The 19,288-nt window shown below is 41.5% G+C and overlaps 1 protein-coding gene across 2 annotated transcripts in view; it reads right to left on the bottom strand.

Annotated features, from left to right (window-relative positions):
- plcb3 (phospholipase C, beta 3 (phosphatidylinositol-specific)) overlaps positions 1-19,288 on the bottom strand; it is a 66,090-nt gene that overhangs the window by 21,956 nt on the left and 24,846 nt on the right. For both annotated transcript variants that reach the window (XR_014619844.1, XM_084317451.1), the window contains exons 8-15: positions 18,836-18,990; positions 13,947-14,111; positions 8,458-8,557; positions 7,080-7,184; positions 6,415-6,509; positions 3,561-3,693; positions 2,346-2,381; positions 427-536 (exon numbers count right to left, since the gene is read on the bottom strand). Coding sequence is in view for 1 of the 2 variants with exons in the window: in XM_084317451.1 (XP_084173577.1) it covers positions 427-536; positions 2,346-2,381; positions 3,561-3,693; positions 6,415-6,509; positions 7,080-7,184; positions 8,458-8,557; positions 13,947-14,111; positions 18,836-18,990 (899 nt within the window). In the remaining variant the exon portion in view is untranslated. The remainder of the gene's footprint in view (positions 1-426; positions 537-2,345; positions 2,382-3,560; positions 3,694-6,414; positions 6,510-7,079; positions 7,185-8,457; positions 8,558-13,946; positions 14,112-18,835; positions 18,991-19,288) is intronic.

Raw genomic sequence — 19,288 nt, 5'->3', positions numbered from 1 at the left:
GTGTGTGTGTGTGTCTGTGTGTGTCTGTGTGTGCGTGTCTCTCTGTGTGTGTGTGTCTCTGTGTGTGTCTCTCTCTGTGTGTGTGTGTGTGTGTGTAGGTGTGTGTGTGTGTGTGTGTAGCCGGTGTGATCTTAACTGCGTTGTGTTTTGTCGATTCGACCCCTGTTAAGGGATCGCCCTGAGTGGGAGTTGAACCCCGGTCTCCCGCGTTGCGGGCGGCATCACAGACCACTATACCAAGAGGTGAATTCATTCTTGCTACTGGGTCTGGATGCCTCTGGGGAGTGAGTTTACTTGCAGTACCGCTTAACGTCCACAGCCACTTCACTTACTGTACCTCGTGACTGTGGATAGACTGCGGTACCTCTGTTACATGCGTGTATGTGTGTGTATGTGTGTGTGTATGTGTGTGTGTGTGTGTGTTACCTTGTTGAGGTGTTTCTTGTGGAGCTCCTTGAGTTCTTTACACTGTTTCTTCAACAGCTTCACATAGCCCTTATGCTGCTTAATGTCCTCTAAGGACATCAACTGTAGCTCTGAGATAGAGACACAGATAAAGAGAGGGAGACAGAGATAAGGAGAGAGAGAGAGACAAGAGATAAAGAGACAAGAGATAAAGAGAGAGAGACGAAGACAGAGAGACAGAGAGAGAGAGGGATGAGAGAGAAAAAGAGACAGAGATAGAGATAAAGAGACAGCGATAGAGATGAAGACAGACAGAAAAAGAGGGATAAAGAGAGAGGAGAGAGAGAAAGAGAGACAGAGATAGAGATAAAGAGACAGAGATAGAGATAAAGACAGACAGAAAAAGAGAGAGGAGAGAGAGAGAAAGAGAGACAGAGATAGAGATAAAGAGAGAGACAGAAAATGAGAGAGAAAGACAGAGAGAGAGAGAGACAGAGAGAAAGAAAGAGGGTGACAGAGAGAGAGAGAGAGAGAGAGAGAGAAACAAAAAGAGAAAGGGACACAGACAGAAAGAGAGACAGGGGTTTTATCTCTGTGACAGCATAAGGTGGCCACTATAATCTATGTGTTTGTATTGAGAAAGACAGCAGTGTACTGTAGGCGTCGACAAGGTAAATCAAACTGAATGGTGGGTTTGGAGAATCGTTTCACCTCAGAGCAACTGACCTCATAACGTATATGAGGTCCAAGTATGATACAAGCATGATACTTATGAGCGTATTAAACTCATCTTTAAAAAAAATGCTCACGTCCCATGTCCCATGTTCAAGATTGTGTTTCTAAGGTATATCATCTAATGAATTATTCATACATAATTATGATATTTGCAGGCATAAGCAGGAAAGAGGAGTGCACACCGCCCCGATTCCAATATCATTTTTTGTGTCCGATCGTTAAACTGACCTGACCACCATGTCCGCCTCAAAATATACTTATAATCATTCCTTCTTTTATTGATTTGGAGTAGTGGAAATATTTGTAATAATATTTGGAACAGTGTGTGTTTGGAGAAAAAAAGCATTGCGATGCACGTTTTCTGTCATACCAGGACAACCCATGACAACTCGTGACAACTTTTGAACAGATAAATTATATCTATAAATCATATTCCTGGAATTGGAGGCGGGGAGGGCGCCGTGCGTCTCGGGTTGGTTCTGAAATAGGTCTCCAAAGGTGCACACGCACATGATGAATATAATTAATTTCACAAGCATAAACTCATGATTTAAGACAAGCTTTCTCTGGGCTTTTGAAAATGTAGGGGAGACCTCGCTCATCATGGAGCAGCGGAGATACGAGAGAAAACTTGAGATGCAAGTTTCGAAACTCGACTTTTTTGACGGAAAGCTTTCAAAATATGATTACTACTGTAATATATCCGTGGGTTCAAAGAAGCGACAGGGCAGTCCTACAGGTAGTTTTGACAGCAGTCCTACAGGTAGTTTAGACAGCAGTCCTACAGGTAGTTTAGACAGCAGTCCTACAGGTAGTTTAGACAGCAGTCCTACAGGTAGTTTAGACAGCAGTCCTACAGGTAGTTTAGACAGCAGTCCTACAGGTAGTTTAGACAGCAGTCCTACAGGTAGTTTAGACAGCAGTCCTACAGGTAGTTTAGACAGCAGTCCTACAGGTAGTTTAGACAGCTGCTATTGGCCTCTATTAGAACACAAGCACACACATATATATATATATATATATCTGTGTCCATCTCATTATCCACGCTTTCCCAAATTCATATTGGGATTCGGGCTCATCCCTACTTGGTATTTGATGTCAAGCTCCTAGCTCCATTAGTTAGTTATCATGATGGCACAGGATGACCAGAAAGAGAGAAACAAAGCGTCTGACCGAATTCAGACTGCGTGATGAATGTGTCTCACCTGCTAGAACAGTGGCTATAAGGTCTTCTTTCTGGCCTGGTGAGTCAGAGACAAGACAGACAGACAGACAGACAGACAGACAGACAGACAGACAGACAGACAGACAAGACAGACAAGACAGACAAGACAGACAGACAGACAGACAGACAGACAGACAGACAGACAGACAGACAGACAGACAGACAGACAGACAGACAGATGAGATGGGAAGCTGAGGCACACATTGAAACAGCTGGTGTCGTTTTGGCCAAAATGCAACATGAAGTGTGAAGTTGTCTGTCAATTAGGTTCTTAGATCTTATGCTTAATAAATTATGTCCTATAATAACCAAGTGATCCCAAAATCACCCTTCAAATAGAATTAAGCCTAACTGGTCGTTTCTAAACATGATGTCATAGCGGCCTTTGAAAGCTCGTTCAGAAAGACACTGCCAGCTGGCTCATTATGTATTTCCACATTAGAGCTCTCTAATACTTTTATAATTATGTATTTCCACATTAGAGCTCTCTAATAGGGGGCCACACGTGTTCTTGTTGAGGACCAAATCTGACCCCTGGGCCCTACGTTGGGCAGCCGGGGGCTAGAATATGGATTGGAAACATATACTGCCATCCTGTATTATCTTGTGGCAATGACAAGGTCATTAATTAGGTGATAATATAGAACATAAACGACGTCTGAGCTGCAACCAGTTTGAAGAACCTAATGCACTGAGGACATGCATGGATGGTGTGTCACGTTGAGATGGGAGCCCGATGCACACCGGCTCTGTTCTCTGTTCAGGGGGAACGCTAATACATTGAAAAACCACCTGACAACATAGTTATGTACAGGGGTGCGTGTTCATAGCACATGTTGTATGTGTGTATTGTGGATGTTCATTTGTGTATAGCGGATGTTTGTTTGTGTGTTTGTGTGTTTGTGTGTGTGTGTGTATTTATGTGTGCAAGTTTGTGTGTGTATGTGTGTGTGTGTGTGTGTGTGTATCTATGTGTGCAAGTTTGTGTGTGCGAGTGTGTGTGTATCTATGTGTGTGTGTGTGTGTGTGTGGGTGTGTGTGTGTGTGTGTGTGTGTGTGTGTGTGTGTGTATCTATGTGTGTGTGTGTGTGTGTGTGTGTGTGTGTATCTATGTGTGTGTGTGTGTGTGTGTGTGTGTGTGTGTGTGTGTGTGTGTGTGTGTGTGTGTGTGTGTGTGTGTGTGTACACGCAGCACCTGGTCCAGGGCTGCTGATGAGGTCAGGGATGTCGTCCGATGGGAAAGGTTGTGGGTCGGGGGAGGGCAGCCTGGAGTCCTGTGCATCATCACTGGTCTCCACTAGCTCTCCATCTCTGGGATCAGAGTCGAGCTGGGAGAGAGAGAGAGAGAGAGGGGGGGGGGTGGAGGCACAGTGGGGGGTGGGTGGAAAGAGACAGTTAATGGAAAGAGACAGTGAATGACAAGATGTCTGTCTCTCTCTCTCTCTCATATCTCATTTAATTGAATATGCACTCAGGGTGAAGCACTCAAGTTCAACACTACTTTGGACAAAAGTGACAGCTAAATGACTAACTGTAAATGTATTACAATTACTGTAAATATTATTAATTTCTAGGGATGCTCGATATTGGCTTTTTTACCGATACCGATATTCCGATATTGTCCAACTCTTAATTTCGATACCGATACCGATACCGATATCAACCGATACCGATATATGCAGGGTTTCCCCCCAAAAAAACGGAATAATTTCAAGTAACTAATAATTTCACTGGATGCATTCAAAAGGCTTTCTAAATGTAAGCATTATCTGTGCAAAATATGATAATTAAAAAAGTAAAAATTAACATTACATATCTCTTGTTGTTGAATTAAACCAACATGCATACTTTTGACAATAAATAAAATAAGAATTGGTTCTTACTTGCTTGCCTGGGTAAATAAAGGTTAAATAAATGTTTAAAAAAAAAAAAAAAAAAAAAAAAAAAATGTTATTGTTTTTTTTGTTTTTTTTTCGATACCGATATTTTCCGATATCACATTTTACTGCCGATATCGGCCGATAATATCGGTCGGCCGATAATATCGGACATCCCTATTAATTTCAATTAAGGAATAGATAAATAAGGACTTGACATGGACCACACACATTGACAGTGTTGTGAAGAAGGCACGACAACGCCTCTACTTCCTCAGGCGCCTAAGGAAGTTCCAAGTCAGTCAGAAGATCCTTAAGAACTTCTACTCATGTACAATAGAGAGCATCCTGACTGGCAACATCACCTCCTGGTTTGGGAATAGCACTGCACAAGACCGAAGCAGACTACAAAGAGTGACACGTTCAGCCGAACGCACAATTGGAGGGGGGCTCCCCACCCTCCAGAACATTTACAACAAGCGGTGCAGGGGCAAGGCTAAGAGAATCATTAAGGACTCCAGTCACCCGAACAACTGCCTCTTTGAACTGCTGCGGTCAGGCAAGCGATACCGGAGTCTCAAGGCGAGCACAGAAAGACTCAGAAGAAGCTTCTATCCCCAGGCCATCAGGCTGCTAAACGAACAATGAACACTACACAACAACAACCATCAAACGCACATAGCACACACATCCACACGCACACACTCACTTTAAACAAACACACTGTAGCACCCACTCCACACACTTTATAGCACACACTCACTTTAAACAAACACACTGTAGCACCCACTCCCCACACTTTATAGCACACACTCACTTTAAACAAACACACTGTAGCACCCACTCCCCACACTTTATAGCACACACTCACTTTAAACAAACACACTGTAGCACCCACTCCCCACACTTTATATTTATTGATAAAGGATTGCACTACAACTCGTACACCTTACTGTAAATTGTACCTAAATTGTACCTCATCCCATTTCTGCCTTGCACTATATAGTATTGTATATTAGTACACTGCATAGTATTGTATATTATATGGTAACTCAGTTATGTCTATTCTGCATCGAACATTGTACATATGTCTATACTGAACACTGTGACCTCATTCTACTTCTAATTTACATGCTATACTATGTTATTTGATACTATCTCGTCTAGCACAGTCTCTGGAGCGTAACAGTAAGAAGCATTTTGTATAAAAGTAGTCTGTACTTCTGTATGACAACTATTAAAGAAACTTGAAACTTGAAATAAGTTTTGTATGCAGTGCTGGCACTGGCAGCTAGGTTTAGATGCAGGGGATTACAAATTCATATAGCCCCATTAGCTTGTTTTAATTAATTTCTTTGGAGCAGTTAGTGTGGGCTGAATTCCCAGAATCATGAGTATTATTTTGATGCCAGTGGAAAAAAATCATTTAGCATAGAAAAAATAAACTACTACTAAAATGGTCTTTATCAACTACAGTAACTACAGATTACTTTATTTATTTCTGTTTTCAATGATGTGTTTAGTTTTGGTGTTCCTACCCTCCCACTTCATTTACCAAGCATCTTCTAAGCACAATGTTGGTTCACTTTGTGTAAAAAGCTTTGTTAGGATTATAAACCAATTTAAAGCATTTCTAAGTAATTATCGTAATTTTTTATATTTTTACATGGTGCAGCATTAACTAATAATTAAGGCGCAGCATTAGTTTAGTTTCTCCTTGTTCACTGATACAAGACGAGGTGATTTTGGAGAGAAAGCTACAGGTGCTATGGGGTATTTAGTGGGGCATGTAGCACAACACACTGATAGATACGGTAATACATACTGTATGTATACAAACACACAGACTGTCTCACCTTGTCCTCTATTAGAACACAAACACACAGACTGTCTCACCTTGCTATTGTCCTCTATTAGAACACAAACACACAGACTGTCTCACCTTGCTATTGTCCTCTATTAGAACACAAACACACAGACTGTCTCACCTTGCTATTGTCCTCTATTAGAACACAAACACACAGACTGTCTCACCTTGCTATTTTCCTCTATTAGAACACAAACACACAGACTGTCTCACCTTGCTATTGTCCTCTATTAGAACACAAACACACAGACTGTCTCACCTTGCTATTGTCCTCTATTAGAACACAAACACACAGACTGTCTCACCTTGCTATTTTCCTCTATTAGAACAGCAAGTTGTCCTTCTCTCTGGTCCAACAGACTGACGTGTTTGATGGGGTTGGTTAGTGCATCTGCATACTCTGCAATACACACACACACACACACGAGTTAAAATTATTTTAAATGTCCATGTAGATATGTACTATGTGCAGGAAATACCCTGTTAGCGAAGCAACGATTGCTAATGCATTTCCTTCTTCTTTGAATTGTGGGTAATGTTGTTTTCTCACATTGGTGTTCATTAGGAATGTAGTCCTGCGCCTCGATATAGACCAATAGGGAGGGTTATCAGTAGTGTAGAGTAGAGGGGTTGTGTGTAGTGTAGTTTTCTTTACCTTGGTGTTCATTGGGAATGTAGTCCTGTGCCTCGATATAGACCAATAGGGAGGGTTATCAGTAGTGTAGAGTAGAGGGGTTGTGTGTAGTGTAGTTTTCTTTACCTTGGTGTTCATTGGGAATGTAGTCCTGTGCCTCGATATAGACCAATAGGGAGGGTTATCAGTAGTGTAGAGTAGAGGGGTTGTGTGTAGTGTAGTTTTCTTTACCTTGGTGTTCATTGGGAATGTAGTCCTGTGCCTCGATATAGACCAATAAGGAGGGTTATCAGTAGTGTAGAGTAGAGGGGTTGTGTGTAGTGTAGTTTTCTTTACCTTGGTGTTCATTGGGAATGTAGTCCTGTGCCTCGATATAGACCAATAGGGAGGGTAGGAGAAGGGGTTGGTTCAACTCATTTTTCAGGTTGATGTAGTGGTAACCTGAGGAACACACAGAAGACAGAATACACATGTAGTCCATTTTTTATCAAATATTTTTTTTCTTTTTCTTTTTATACACAAAACAAGACAAACACAATACAGTAGTAATAATAATAATAACAAGACCTCACAATAATAATAACAATAATGAAAAAAAAATAAAAAATACAGAACATAAAAACATAAATCAACTTATACTATTACAGACACCACAATAGACGCCACAAAAGACATTTCCTCAGGGTCTAATTCCGGGATGTCCCCTCGCCAGACGGTATCCATTTGGACAAGTCTTGATGAATAATGACAAGATGCAGTGCCAATGCTGTTGTAGCATGAGGGAGGATAATATAATAGGTATTTGTAAGGCTGTAATCACATTGGACACCTTTTTCTTGAGTTCAAACGTGATATGCGGCGGTGTACATAGAGAATCAAAAGTGCACAGGCCGCAACAAACGATACCACTGAATACCGTTGCTACCCCAGCTAACGATACATAAGTTACATACATTACTATTTCACAGCCCTCCAGACGTTGCTGTTTATATCTGGGTTGTGGCAAGACCTCGTCGTACAAACAAGGTCTGTTGGAAACTGCCAAAATTAGCTTCTCCTCCATTATAGATTAGTTTGTTTTGTTTTCCATTTCTGAGATTTGTAATCCCTCCCCTCGGTTGATTTGATTGGTCCGTCGACAAGAAGGTGACATTGACGTCAGTGCACTCTGCGCGCCTAAAGTTGAAACTTTTTCAACTGAGAAGAACGCTCGAAAAAGTGGTGCTTCAAAAACGCGAGGCGCGTAGTTTGGAGGAGACACGCACCTGTCGCGCCGACACCATATAAACAAGACGCAGGCATGTTCAAAAAGACGTCCAGTGTGATCACAGTCTAATACTATTGTGTTACATAGTGAAGTAGATGTGGAACAGAAGAAAAGACTAAAACAGAGACGTCAGGCGGTTCAGGATCAGGGTTTTCTGTGGCGTGGAGTTTGGGCTGTGTAACTCTGCAGGCGTTTTACACGCACCTCCAGGTATATAACACACTAAAGGAAAAGGGAAGAGTCCAAAAAGTATAATAGAACCCCTTTAATATGGGCGCCGAAATGAAAAGCAAGAGGTTCCACGGCTCACACATGCTGCTCGGGTAGGCGGCGTGTGCCGGGCCTGAGGACCGTCGCTCAAACCACACAAAGACAAAGAATACAGATGGTTTCCAGTGACTGGTTTATTGAGTTGACTCTGTGGTCAGTGTGTGTGTGCGTACTAACCAGGCCTTATGGCGGAGACCGGTAGGATACGGTGTCCGGTGAACTTGCCGTTCTCCTCAAATACAGCTATCCTGAGAGATGCCAGGGTAGGTAGGACCACCTTAGAGAGAGGGGACAAGGCAGGGGGTGGGGGAGAGTTTATCAAATAAAAAATATTAAAAAAATGTAATAATTTCAAATGAGAAACTCAGTTTCAGTCTCAATTGATGGATGACAAGTTTAGTTTAGTTTATTTGGTTTATGAAAAGGACAGTGAACACATTAACATGTGGAAAACAAGATGCACCAGATTTAGCAAGAAGCTCATTTCATCCGTTGTCCTGGGCCCTCATGTATCAATGGTGCGTACGCACAGATTGCATATGCGTAACCTGTGTGTACGATCATTTATTTTTTTTGTATCTCTCTTTCTCAGATTTTTTTCTCCCCGTCCCAATTTTTTGTCGTTGTGCCAATCCCCCCCCCCCCCCCCCCCTCCCCTACCTGGTTGTTGTGCGCATGTTCTCCTACTGGTCGGTACAAGGGAACCCTGAAGTATCCGCACGCTTCCTCCGACACGTGCGGCGACAGCCAGCGGCTCTCTTCTCACCTGGGAGCGAGGACTCTCATTGGTGAAGTGTAACGCGTGGGAGGTCACGCTGCCTTCCTCACGTCCTGCCTCCGCTGAGCAGGCGCCCCCAGACCTGACCTGTAGGCGTCGCTGTCCACAACGCCAGTTTCCCACCCACGGCTTCCCTCCCCCTAACCCAGCCAAATGAGTTAGTATAGCGATCAGCCCAAGCCAAGGCAATGCTGACTCCGGGAGTCGAGACCGCAGCCTCTTGCATTGGTGACGAGCGCAATCTCCGCTATGCCACCTGACCGCCCCCGTATGATCATTTCTAAGCAAAGTGTGGGACTTATCAATTTGAATGTGTGCTTGACTTTGTGCGTATATATACGCACAGCTCACCTGCGTACCTGGCGCCCAGCGGTAGAATATGAAGACTGCACGCACCATGAGACAGACTTTCATGCATTAGTTTATTTTCAACACTGACGTGTTCATATGATCCGTAATTCATTATAGTTCATTGTAAAATAGTGACATTAGTGTAATTATTGTCAAACCCTATAAATATAGCATTTGGAATAGGTCTTTCTTTCCGAATGAATGCAGCATGGTTTATATTAAATATATAGCGTTATCGGAATACTACGAGGTGCACTGACTGCGCTCTGCGGGGAACTGTTTTCAGAGATAGCAGATAGGAATGAATGAATGAGGGGCAGTCTAATTGCAGAGAGAACATAATATTAACTAGTCCGCTATACCCGAGACACCTCCTTCATTTGTACTCTACTGAAGCCATGGATGACTCCTCTGATCAACCCCAACAGGAGCGCATCTACACCGGGCACACTCGCGCACAAGAAAGAGTCACCATGGAGCGTGCCATTTGCTTTTTTTCCAGGCCAAGTCATATTCTTATTTTAACCTAAACTGTATATTTTTATTTAACAGCGTTAGCGTTTTAAGGGAACTAGATAATTTGTAACATATTTCTATTGCCAGTTTGCTTTAATTTGCATATATCAATGCTATGTTTTCAATTCATTAAATAAAACTCATACTTTTTGCAAGGGTTGACTGACTGCCATAGATATAATCAACCATCTACATACTGTAACTTTTCAGTGCACGTTTTTATTTACATTGTGACTGACAACAGCCTTGTGAGCTCCCGCACACAGACATGATGGAATTCAAGTTCAAGTTTGTATTGATCACATATAGGCAGGCTACACATGGCGTAGGCTACATGGCAGTGAGATTCATTGTTCTTGTATGCTCTCTTATTATTGTTATATAGGCTACCTAATACAGACATCAAAATAGATTGTATGCCTCTACAAATCATATGCAGGTAGAACATTTACGGAAAATCCATCACGATTTGGAATCAAATTGACGGAGAACTTTAATCCCTGGGTATTAATAGAACGAAACGAAAAAAGGCAGTCATATTCCAGCATGGTTATTAATGACACCAACGGCAAACAGTGGTTAACGGTCTTTATTACATGGCGTTTTAACATTCGCCGAAATGCTCGATTGTGATTGGTCAATAGCCCCTGACAGCGGTGAATTATTTTTCGATACCCACCGGTGATTATTGTTTTTCGTAGCTGGAGTAATCAAGCCCACTGACACACACTGCATCAGCTGCTCAGCATATGCAGAGCTGCACTAATAAGTGCAAGCTGCCGGCGATGACAGCGGAGCGACAGAACAGAACTGTGTCTGCATTTGATCTCGTCTTGTCGATGGTGTAAAATGAATTAGGTATATTGTTAGTAAGTTAGCCATGTAATAAGCGGGATAATGTATAGCTATACTTGGTCATTGTCGCAAAATAATTGACCTTCACTACGCTTAAAACACCTCGGCGAGGCGCCTCGGTATTCTAAACTCTGTGTCGGTCAATTATTTTGCGACAATGACCTCGTAGCTATACATTATCCCTTACTTATTAGTGTTTGCGCTGCCCAGGCAGCAATGGTCTTTAGGAAGTTAATAGATATCATATCCGACATCACCGTGTACACGTCTGTCAGCCTGTCGCGTATTTCTCCCATAACACGCGTTTGCTCGGTTTAGTATATTTTTCCACATTTCATGGGGGTGTTTCATTACCGTATATGGTTAATTACGGGCGGTTCTATATGCAAATACTTAAAATCGTGCACGAGCGCGGAGCGTAGAACAAGTGGCATTTATCAACACGGAGTACTTGCAGGTGTGCGTAGGACCTGTGTACACACGTGTGATAAATCCCGATTTTTCTGTGCGTACACGCATTCTAAATTCCGCGCGTAGGAGCGGAAATAGAACACTTTCTACGCATTGTTGATAAATGAGGGCCCTGGACTTTAAACTAAATTACAAACAGTCATATACAGTAAAATAATAATAATAATAATAATAATAATAATAATAATAATAATAATAATAATAATAATAATAATAATAATAATAATAATAATAATTACAAAAAACCCTCCACCTCCCTCCCTCCACCTCCTCTCCCTCCCTCCACTTCCTCTCCCTCCACCTTCTCTCCCTCCCTCCCTCCACCTCCCCTCCCTCCATCCACCTCCCCTCCCTCCATCCACCTCCCCTCCCTCCATCCATCCACCTCCTCACCCTCCCTCCACCTTCTCACTCTCCCTCCCTCCCTCCCTCCACCTCCCCTCCCTCCCTCCCTCCCTCCCTCCACCTTCTCTCCCTCCCTCCCTCCATCCACCTCCCCTCCCTCCATCCATCCACCTCCCCTCCCTCCATCCATCCACCTCCCCTCCCTCCATCCATCCACCTCCTCACCCTCCCTCCACCTTCTCACCCTCCCTCCACCTTCTCTCCTTCCCTCCCTCCATCCACCTCCCCCCCTCCACCTTCTCTCCCAATGAAAAACACAATACAAGACAGTTGTACACAAATACACTGCCCAGTCACTGTAACAGGGGCATTGTTACGGTCAGGTCCAGAGGACAGAGTGCTCCCTACTGGACAACAGTGGACCTGGCCAGGGCATTACCCTTCTGGTCACGAGCACCGAGCCCTACCCATGTAGCCGTGCTGCCGGTGGGTGGGTGGGTGTGTGTGTGTGTGTGTGTGTGTGTGTGTGTGTGTGTGTGTGTGTGTGTGTGTGTGTGTTACCATAGCCCTACCCATGTAGCCGTGCTGCCAGTGGGTGTGTGTGTGTGTGTGTGTGTGTGTGTGTGTTACCATAGCCCTACCCATGTAGCCGTGCTGCCGGTGTGTGTGTGTGTGTGTGTGTGTGTGTGTGTGTGTGTGTGTGTGTGTGTGTGTGTGTGTGTTACCATAGCCCTACCCATGTAGCCGTGCTGCCGGTGTGTGTGTGTGTGTGTGTGTGTGTGTGTGTGTGTGTGTGTGTGTGTGTGTGTGTGTTACCATAGCCCTACCCATGTAGCCGTGCTGCCGGTGTGTGTGTGTGTGTGTGTGTGTGTGTGTGTGTGTGTGTGTGTGTGTGTGTTACCATAGCCCTACCCATGTAGCCGTGCTGCCGGTGTGTGTGTGTGCATAGGCGCCCACTTAATGGAGCAGAAGATGCGGGTGCTCTAGGACTATTGAACTTGGGGGAGCAAGCTTGTCTTTTTGCTCCCTCACTTTTTGATCATATCATATGATATAAATATCCCCCCCCAATTTATAAATCTTATCGAACCATAACTACGTAATTTCAATCAAATTAATAATACGCAATGACACTTAATAGCAAGTTTTTAAGTTTCCAAAGATTGTGTGACCCCCCACTTTAATGGTTTGATCCAGTGCCCACGGGCGTTTGTCGGCATGACGTATACGACATGTTGGGGGAGGCGGCTTTTTCGAACCTTTTTCGAAATTCAGGCTGGATATTGGATAACATTGTGACTCGTGAGGATTATTCTTCGGCGTTTACATTAAAATGGAGCAAATCATCACGTAAGTCGAACACTGTGACTGTATACTAAATGCGCAAACAGATTGAAACTGAATATTTCTCGTATGGTGAGCCTCGGCGCTGAACCGAGTGAATCCAGAGATACGGGATGGTGCGCACTGCGCAGGCGCTGTGATCACCCAACGACGGAAATAATGCCGCTTTGAGCAGTTTATAAAAAAAATATAAAAAATATTTATTAGCAACGCCGAGCTTTCAAACCATCCCGTATCTCTGTGCGAACCCCTCGTGCAACTGTGAGCACCTTTGTAATGTCTCTGTGATACTTGTATAACGAACGGTTCGGCCAGAACCAGTCCTTCATGGTAAATCTAGGTTGGTTTCCCATTGAGGAGCAAGTGACTGTGGATTCACTCGGTGCAGCACAGACCCTGATGTAAACAAGACAAACGTCTTTCTCTGGTCTGCATCCCCTTAACAATTGTGTGTATTGAGCCGTACTGTATTTTACCCATTCTGCAATCTGTTAAATAAAGTTTTCATTCATTCAGCCGCCGCGCTCACTGGGGCTATTGATAGCGTCAATTAGTTGTTGTTGTTACTTGTTGTTGGTGCGGCGGATGTGAACGGGGCTGGAGGGGCTTTGGGAGGATGGGAAAGTTATTATTATTATTATTATTATAATAGTAATTGGCTATCATACGTGCCTAGCTAGCGTTAGCTAAAAGAGCCCTCGCAGTGAAGTTATTATAGCTATCATACTGCAATATAAACTGAGTTTTATAGTGAAAAGAGCAGCTTTATTTTGGTCAAGATTGAAGGCTCTATATTGCAGGAAATTGCACATACAGGTGTTCATTAAATGTAAAAAAATCTGCCGTGGAGGGGGTCGTGCCGGACCCCCTCCAAACCACCCCTTGCAAAAAAAAAAAAAAAAAAATTTAAAAAAAAAGAAAAAAAATACTTGCACCCCCACTTTCAACTGTGTGTGTGTGTGTGTGTGTGTGTGTGTGTGTGTGTGTGTGTGTGTGTGTGTGTTACCTTGTTGAAGACAAACATGTCGTCGTCCCAGACGGGGTCCAGTGAGTTGCCGTTGTTGGACGTCTTGGTCCTGTACTTCCTCTTGGTGTCGGCAGGAAGCCCAAACATGTCCACCTCCACGTACACGCCCACCTTCTTGTCAGTCAGGAACTGGCCTGAGATGATCTGGAGTCACATTACACATGATTAGATACAACTGGACTGGGATCAGAGATGTACCAATAATACTTTTATTTTTCTCCAATTCAGTCTGACAACCAATCACATACATGATCTATTCCATTTGTTGAACAACATAGACTAGACTCAACAAGATAGAATTGGAATACTATTATTAGTACAACATAGACCTAGAATACATAGAATAGACTGAACAACATAGACTCAGAATATATAGATTAGACTATTATTCATTTGGGTTCATTGGACAAAAGGTTTTTCCTCCACTAGAGAAACTAAACATCCTTGTTTTGTGTGGAAAAAGGGCATCAAGTCAAGTCTACCTTCATTGCAGTGCCATATTTGGGGAAATTATGTGATAGTAATATTTACAATATTTCCGACTGGTATCAGGTTGATGATACCGCATACCAGTACCAATAAGTTCCTAATTGAATATCCTCAAATGAAGAACCAAAGCTTTACAGTATGTTTTCAGAGGAACACTGTTTTCAAACTTTATTATCTAAAGATGGTGAGTTAGAGTGTTGTGTTCACTCATAGTTAAAGACACTAGAGGTTGAGTACTTTATTATCTAAAGATGGTGAGTTAGTGTTGTGTTCACTCATAGTTAAAGACACTAGAGGTTGAGTACTTTATTATCTAAAGATGGTAAGTTAGAGTGTTGTGTTCACTCATAGTTAAAGACACTAGAGGTTGAGTACTTTATTATCTAAAGATGGTGAGTTAGAGTGTTGTGTTCACTCATAGTTAAAGACAGTAGAGGTTGAGTACTTTATTATCTAAAGATGGTGAGTTAGTGTTGTGTTCACTCATAGTTAAAGACACTAGAGGTTGAGTACTTTATTATCTAAAGATGGTAAGTTAGAGTGTTGTGTTCATTCATAGTTAAAGACAGTAGAGGTTGAGTACTTTATTATCTAAAGATGGTAAGTTAGAGTGTTGTGTTCATTCATAGTTAAAGACAGTAGAGGTTGAGCACTTTATTATCTAAAGATGGTAAGTTAGAGTGTTGTGTTCACTCATAGTTAAAGACACTAGAGGTTGAGTACTTTATTATCTAAAGATGGTAAGTTAGAGTGTTGTGTTCACTCATAGTTAAAGACACTCAAGGTTGAGTCCTTTATTATCTAAAGATGGTGAGTTAGTGTTGTGTTCACTCATAGTTAAAGACACTAGAGGTTGAGTACTTTATTATCTAAAGATGGTAAGTTAGAGTGTTGTGTTCACTCATAGTTAAAGACAGTAGAGGTTGAGTACTTTATTATCTAAAGATGGTAAGTTAGAGTTGTGTTCATTCATAGTTAAAGACAGTAGAGGTTGAGTACTTTATTATCTAAAGATGGTAAGTTAGAGTGTTGTGTTCATTCATAGTTAAAGACACTAGAGGCTGAGTACTTTATTATCTAAAGATGGTAAGTTAGAGTGTTGTGTTCACTCATAGTTAAAGACAGTAGAGGTTGAGTACTTTATTATCTAAAGATGGTGAGTTAGTGTTGTGTTCACTCATAGTTAAAGACACTAGAGGTTGAGTACTTTATTATCTAAAGATGGTAAGTTAGAGTGTTGTGTTCATTCATAGTTAAAGACAGTAGAGGTTGAGTACTTTATTATCTAAAGATGGTAAGTTAGAGTGTTGTGTTCATTCATAGTTAAAGACAGTAGAGGTTGAGCACTTTATTATCTAAAGATGGTAAGTTAGAGTGTTGTGTTCACTCATAGTTAAAGACACTAGAGGTTGAGTACTTTATTATCTAAAGATGGTAAGTTAGAGTGTTGTGTTCACTCATAGTTAAAGACACTCAAGGTTGAGTCCTTTATTATCTAAAGATGGTGAGTTAGTGTTGTGTTCACTCATAGTTAAAGACACTAGAGGTTGAGTACTTTATTATCTAAAGATGGTAAGTTAGAGTGTTGTGTTCACTCATAGTTAAAGACAGTAGAGGTTGAGTACTTTATTATCTAAAGATGGTAAGTTAGAGTTGTGTTCATTCATAGTTAAAGACAGTAGAGGTTGAGTACTTTATTATCTAAAGATGGTAAGTTAGAGTGTTGTGTTCACTCATAGTTAAAGACACTCAAGGTTGAGTCCTTTATTATCTAAAGATGGTGAGTTAGTGTTGTGTTCACTCATAGTTAAAGACACTAGAGGTTGAGTACTTTATTATCTAAAGATGGTAAGTTAGAGTGTTGTGTTCACTCATAGTTAAAGACAGTAGAGGTTGAGTCCTTTATTATCTAAAGATGGTGAGTTAGAGTGTTGTGTTCACTCATAGTTAAAGACACTAGAGGTTGAGTCCTTTATTATCTAAAGATGGTGAGAGTTGTGTTCATTCATAGTTAAAGACAGTAGAGGTTGAGTACTTTATTATCTAAAGATGGTAAGTTAGAGTGTTGTGTTCATTCATAGTTAAAGACAGTAGAGGTTGAGCACTTTATTATCTAAAGATGGTAAGTTAGAGTGTTGTGTTCACTCATAGTTAAAGACACTAGAGGTTGAGTACTTTATTATCTAAAGATGGTAAGTTAGAGTGTTGTGTTCACTCATAGTTAAAGACACTCAAGGTTGAGTCCTTTATTATCTAAAGATGGTGAGTTAGTGTTGTGTTCACTCATAGTTAAAGACACTAGAGGTTGAGTACTTTATTATCTAAAGATGGTAAGTTAGAGTGTTGTGTTCACTCATAGTTAAAGACAGTAGAGGTTGAGTACTTTATTATCTAAAGATGGTAAGTTAGAGTTGTGTTCATTCATAGTTAAAGACAGTAGAGGTTGAGTACTTTATTATCTAAAGATGGTAAGTTAGAGTGTTGTGTTCATTCATAGTTAAAGACACTAGAGGTTGAGTACTTTATTATCTAAAGATGGTAAGTTAGAGTGTTGTGTTCACTCATAGTTAAAGACAGTAGAGGTTGAGTACTTTATTATCTAAAGATGGTGAGTTAGTGTTGTGTTCACTCATAGTTAAAGACACTAGAGGTTGAGTACTTTATTATCTAAAGATGGTAAGTTAGAGTGTTGTGTTCATTCATAGTTAAAGACAGTAGAGGTTGAGTACTTTATTATCTAAAGATGGTAAGTTAGAGTGTTGTGTTCATTCATAGTTAAAGACAGTAGAGGTTGAGCACTTTATTATCTAAAGATGGTAAGTTAGAGTGTTGTGTTCACTCATAGTTAAAGACACTAGAGGTTGAGTACTTTATTATCTAAAGATGGTAAGTTAGAGTGTTGTGTTCACTCATAGTTAAAGACACTCAAGGTTGAGTCCTTTATTATCTAAAGATGGTGAGTTAGTGTTGTGTTCACTCATAGTTAAAGACACTAGAGGTTGAGTACTTTATTATCTAAAGATGGTAAGTTAGAGTGTTGTGTTCACTCATAGTTAAAGACAGTAGAGGTTGAGTCCTTTATTATCTAAAGATGGTGAGTTAGTGTTGTGTTCACTCATAGTTAAAGACACTAGAGGTTGAGTACTTTATTATCTAAAGATGGTAAGTTAGAGTGTTGTGTTCACTCATAGTTTTTTTTTTTTTGATCCACTTTTTCTCCCATTTTTCTATATTTTTTCTCCCATCCCAATTTCGTATCATCCAATTCAACCCTCCCCTGTCACGAACGCTGTTTCTTGCCTCCCACAAGCCGGCTGCAATGTGGACTAAGTCATACATAGCACAAGTCCCCTCCGGTACTTGAGGTAACAGCAGTCGCATCTTTTCACCTGCGCAGCTCGATCTATCAGTGTCGAGGAGTAACGCGTGGGAGGCTCACGCTGCCCCCGACACTTCCTGATTCTACTGCGCAGGCGCACCAACCGACTTGTAGGAGTCGCTTGTTCACAACGTTCGATCCCCACCCTTCAGTTTTCCCTCCCCGTAATACGGCCAATGTGTATTACTGCGGACGACCAGCCAAACTGAAAAACAATGTGGAGAGCTGGATTCGAACACGCGAATCCTAGCGTCTCCACACTGGTGGCGAGTGCCTTAGACCACTACACCACCTAGCCGCCCGTGTTCACTCATAGTTAAAGACAGTAGAGGTTGAGTACTTTATTATCTAAAGATGGTAAGTTAGAGTTGTGTTCATTCATAGTTAAAGACAGTAGAGGTTGAGTACTTTATTATCTAAAGATGGTAAGTTAGAGTGTTGTGTTCACTCATAGTTAAAGACACTCAAGGTTGAGTCCTTTATTATCTAAAGATGGTGAGTTAGTGTTGTGTTCACTCATAGTTAAAGACACTAGAGGTTGAGTACTTTATTATCTAAAGATGGTAAGTTAGAGTGTTGTGTTCACTCATAGTTAAAGACAGTAGAGGTTGAGTCCTTTATTATCTAAAGATGGTGAGTTAGAGTGTTGTGTTCACTCATAGTTAAAGACACTAGAGGTTGAGTCCTTTATTATCTAAAGATGGTGAGAGTTGTGTTCACTCATAGTTAAAGACAGTAGAGGTTGAGTACTTTATTATCTAAAGATGGTAAGTTAGAGTGTTGTGTTCACTCATAGTTAAAGACAGTAGAGGCTGAGTACTTTATTATCTAAAGATGGTGAGTTAGTGTGTTGTGTTCAATCATAGTTAAAGACACTAGAGGTTGAGTACTTTACTATCTAAAGATGGTAAGTTAGAGTGTTGTGTTCATTCATAGTTAAAGACAGTAGAGGTTGAGTACTTTATTATCTAAAGATGGTGAGTTACACAGTCGTCCTTACCCTGACTTTGACAGTATTGGCGACTATCCCATCCACTATGTTGACAGTGAAGGGGTCAAAGTGCTTGTCTGTACGTCTCATGAACTCAGGCTTCAGCAGGTAACCGCTACCACCGTTATACTCAAACACACCCATGTTCAACTGCATAGGGAGGTCTGGGGGGGGGGGGAGAGAGAGAGAGAGAGAGAGAGAGAGAGAGAGAGAGAGAGAGAGAGAGAGAGAGAGAGAGAGAGAGAGAGAGAGAGAGAGAGGATTAAAGCTTGAAAATAACAGTGTCATTAGATAACGATTATTTGTGCGATTGAATGGGAATGGGTATAGGAGACGAAACTCTAACCGTGTCATTGTTTTAAAAGCATAAAAAGTTGTTATGTGAAACGTCATTATTTCAAATGAGGCATTGCGGGTCAAATATGGTTCAAGGTCGAGCAATATCATATCAATCTTACAGCT

Source organism: Notolepis coatsorum (genome assembly GCF_963971535.1).
Source record: "Notolepis coatsorum genome assembly, chromosome: 1".
In the NCBI taxonomy this organism is placed as follows: domain Eukaryota; kingdom Metazoa; phylum Chordata; class Actinopteri; order Aulopiformes; family Paralepididae; genus Notolepis; species Notolepis coatsorum.
The sequence above is the reverse complement of the archived record's forward strand: the minus strand, read 5'-3'. Positions and strand labels throughout refer to the sequence as shown.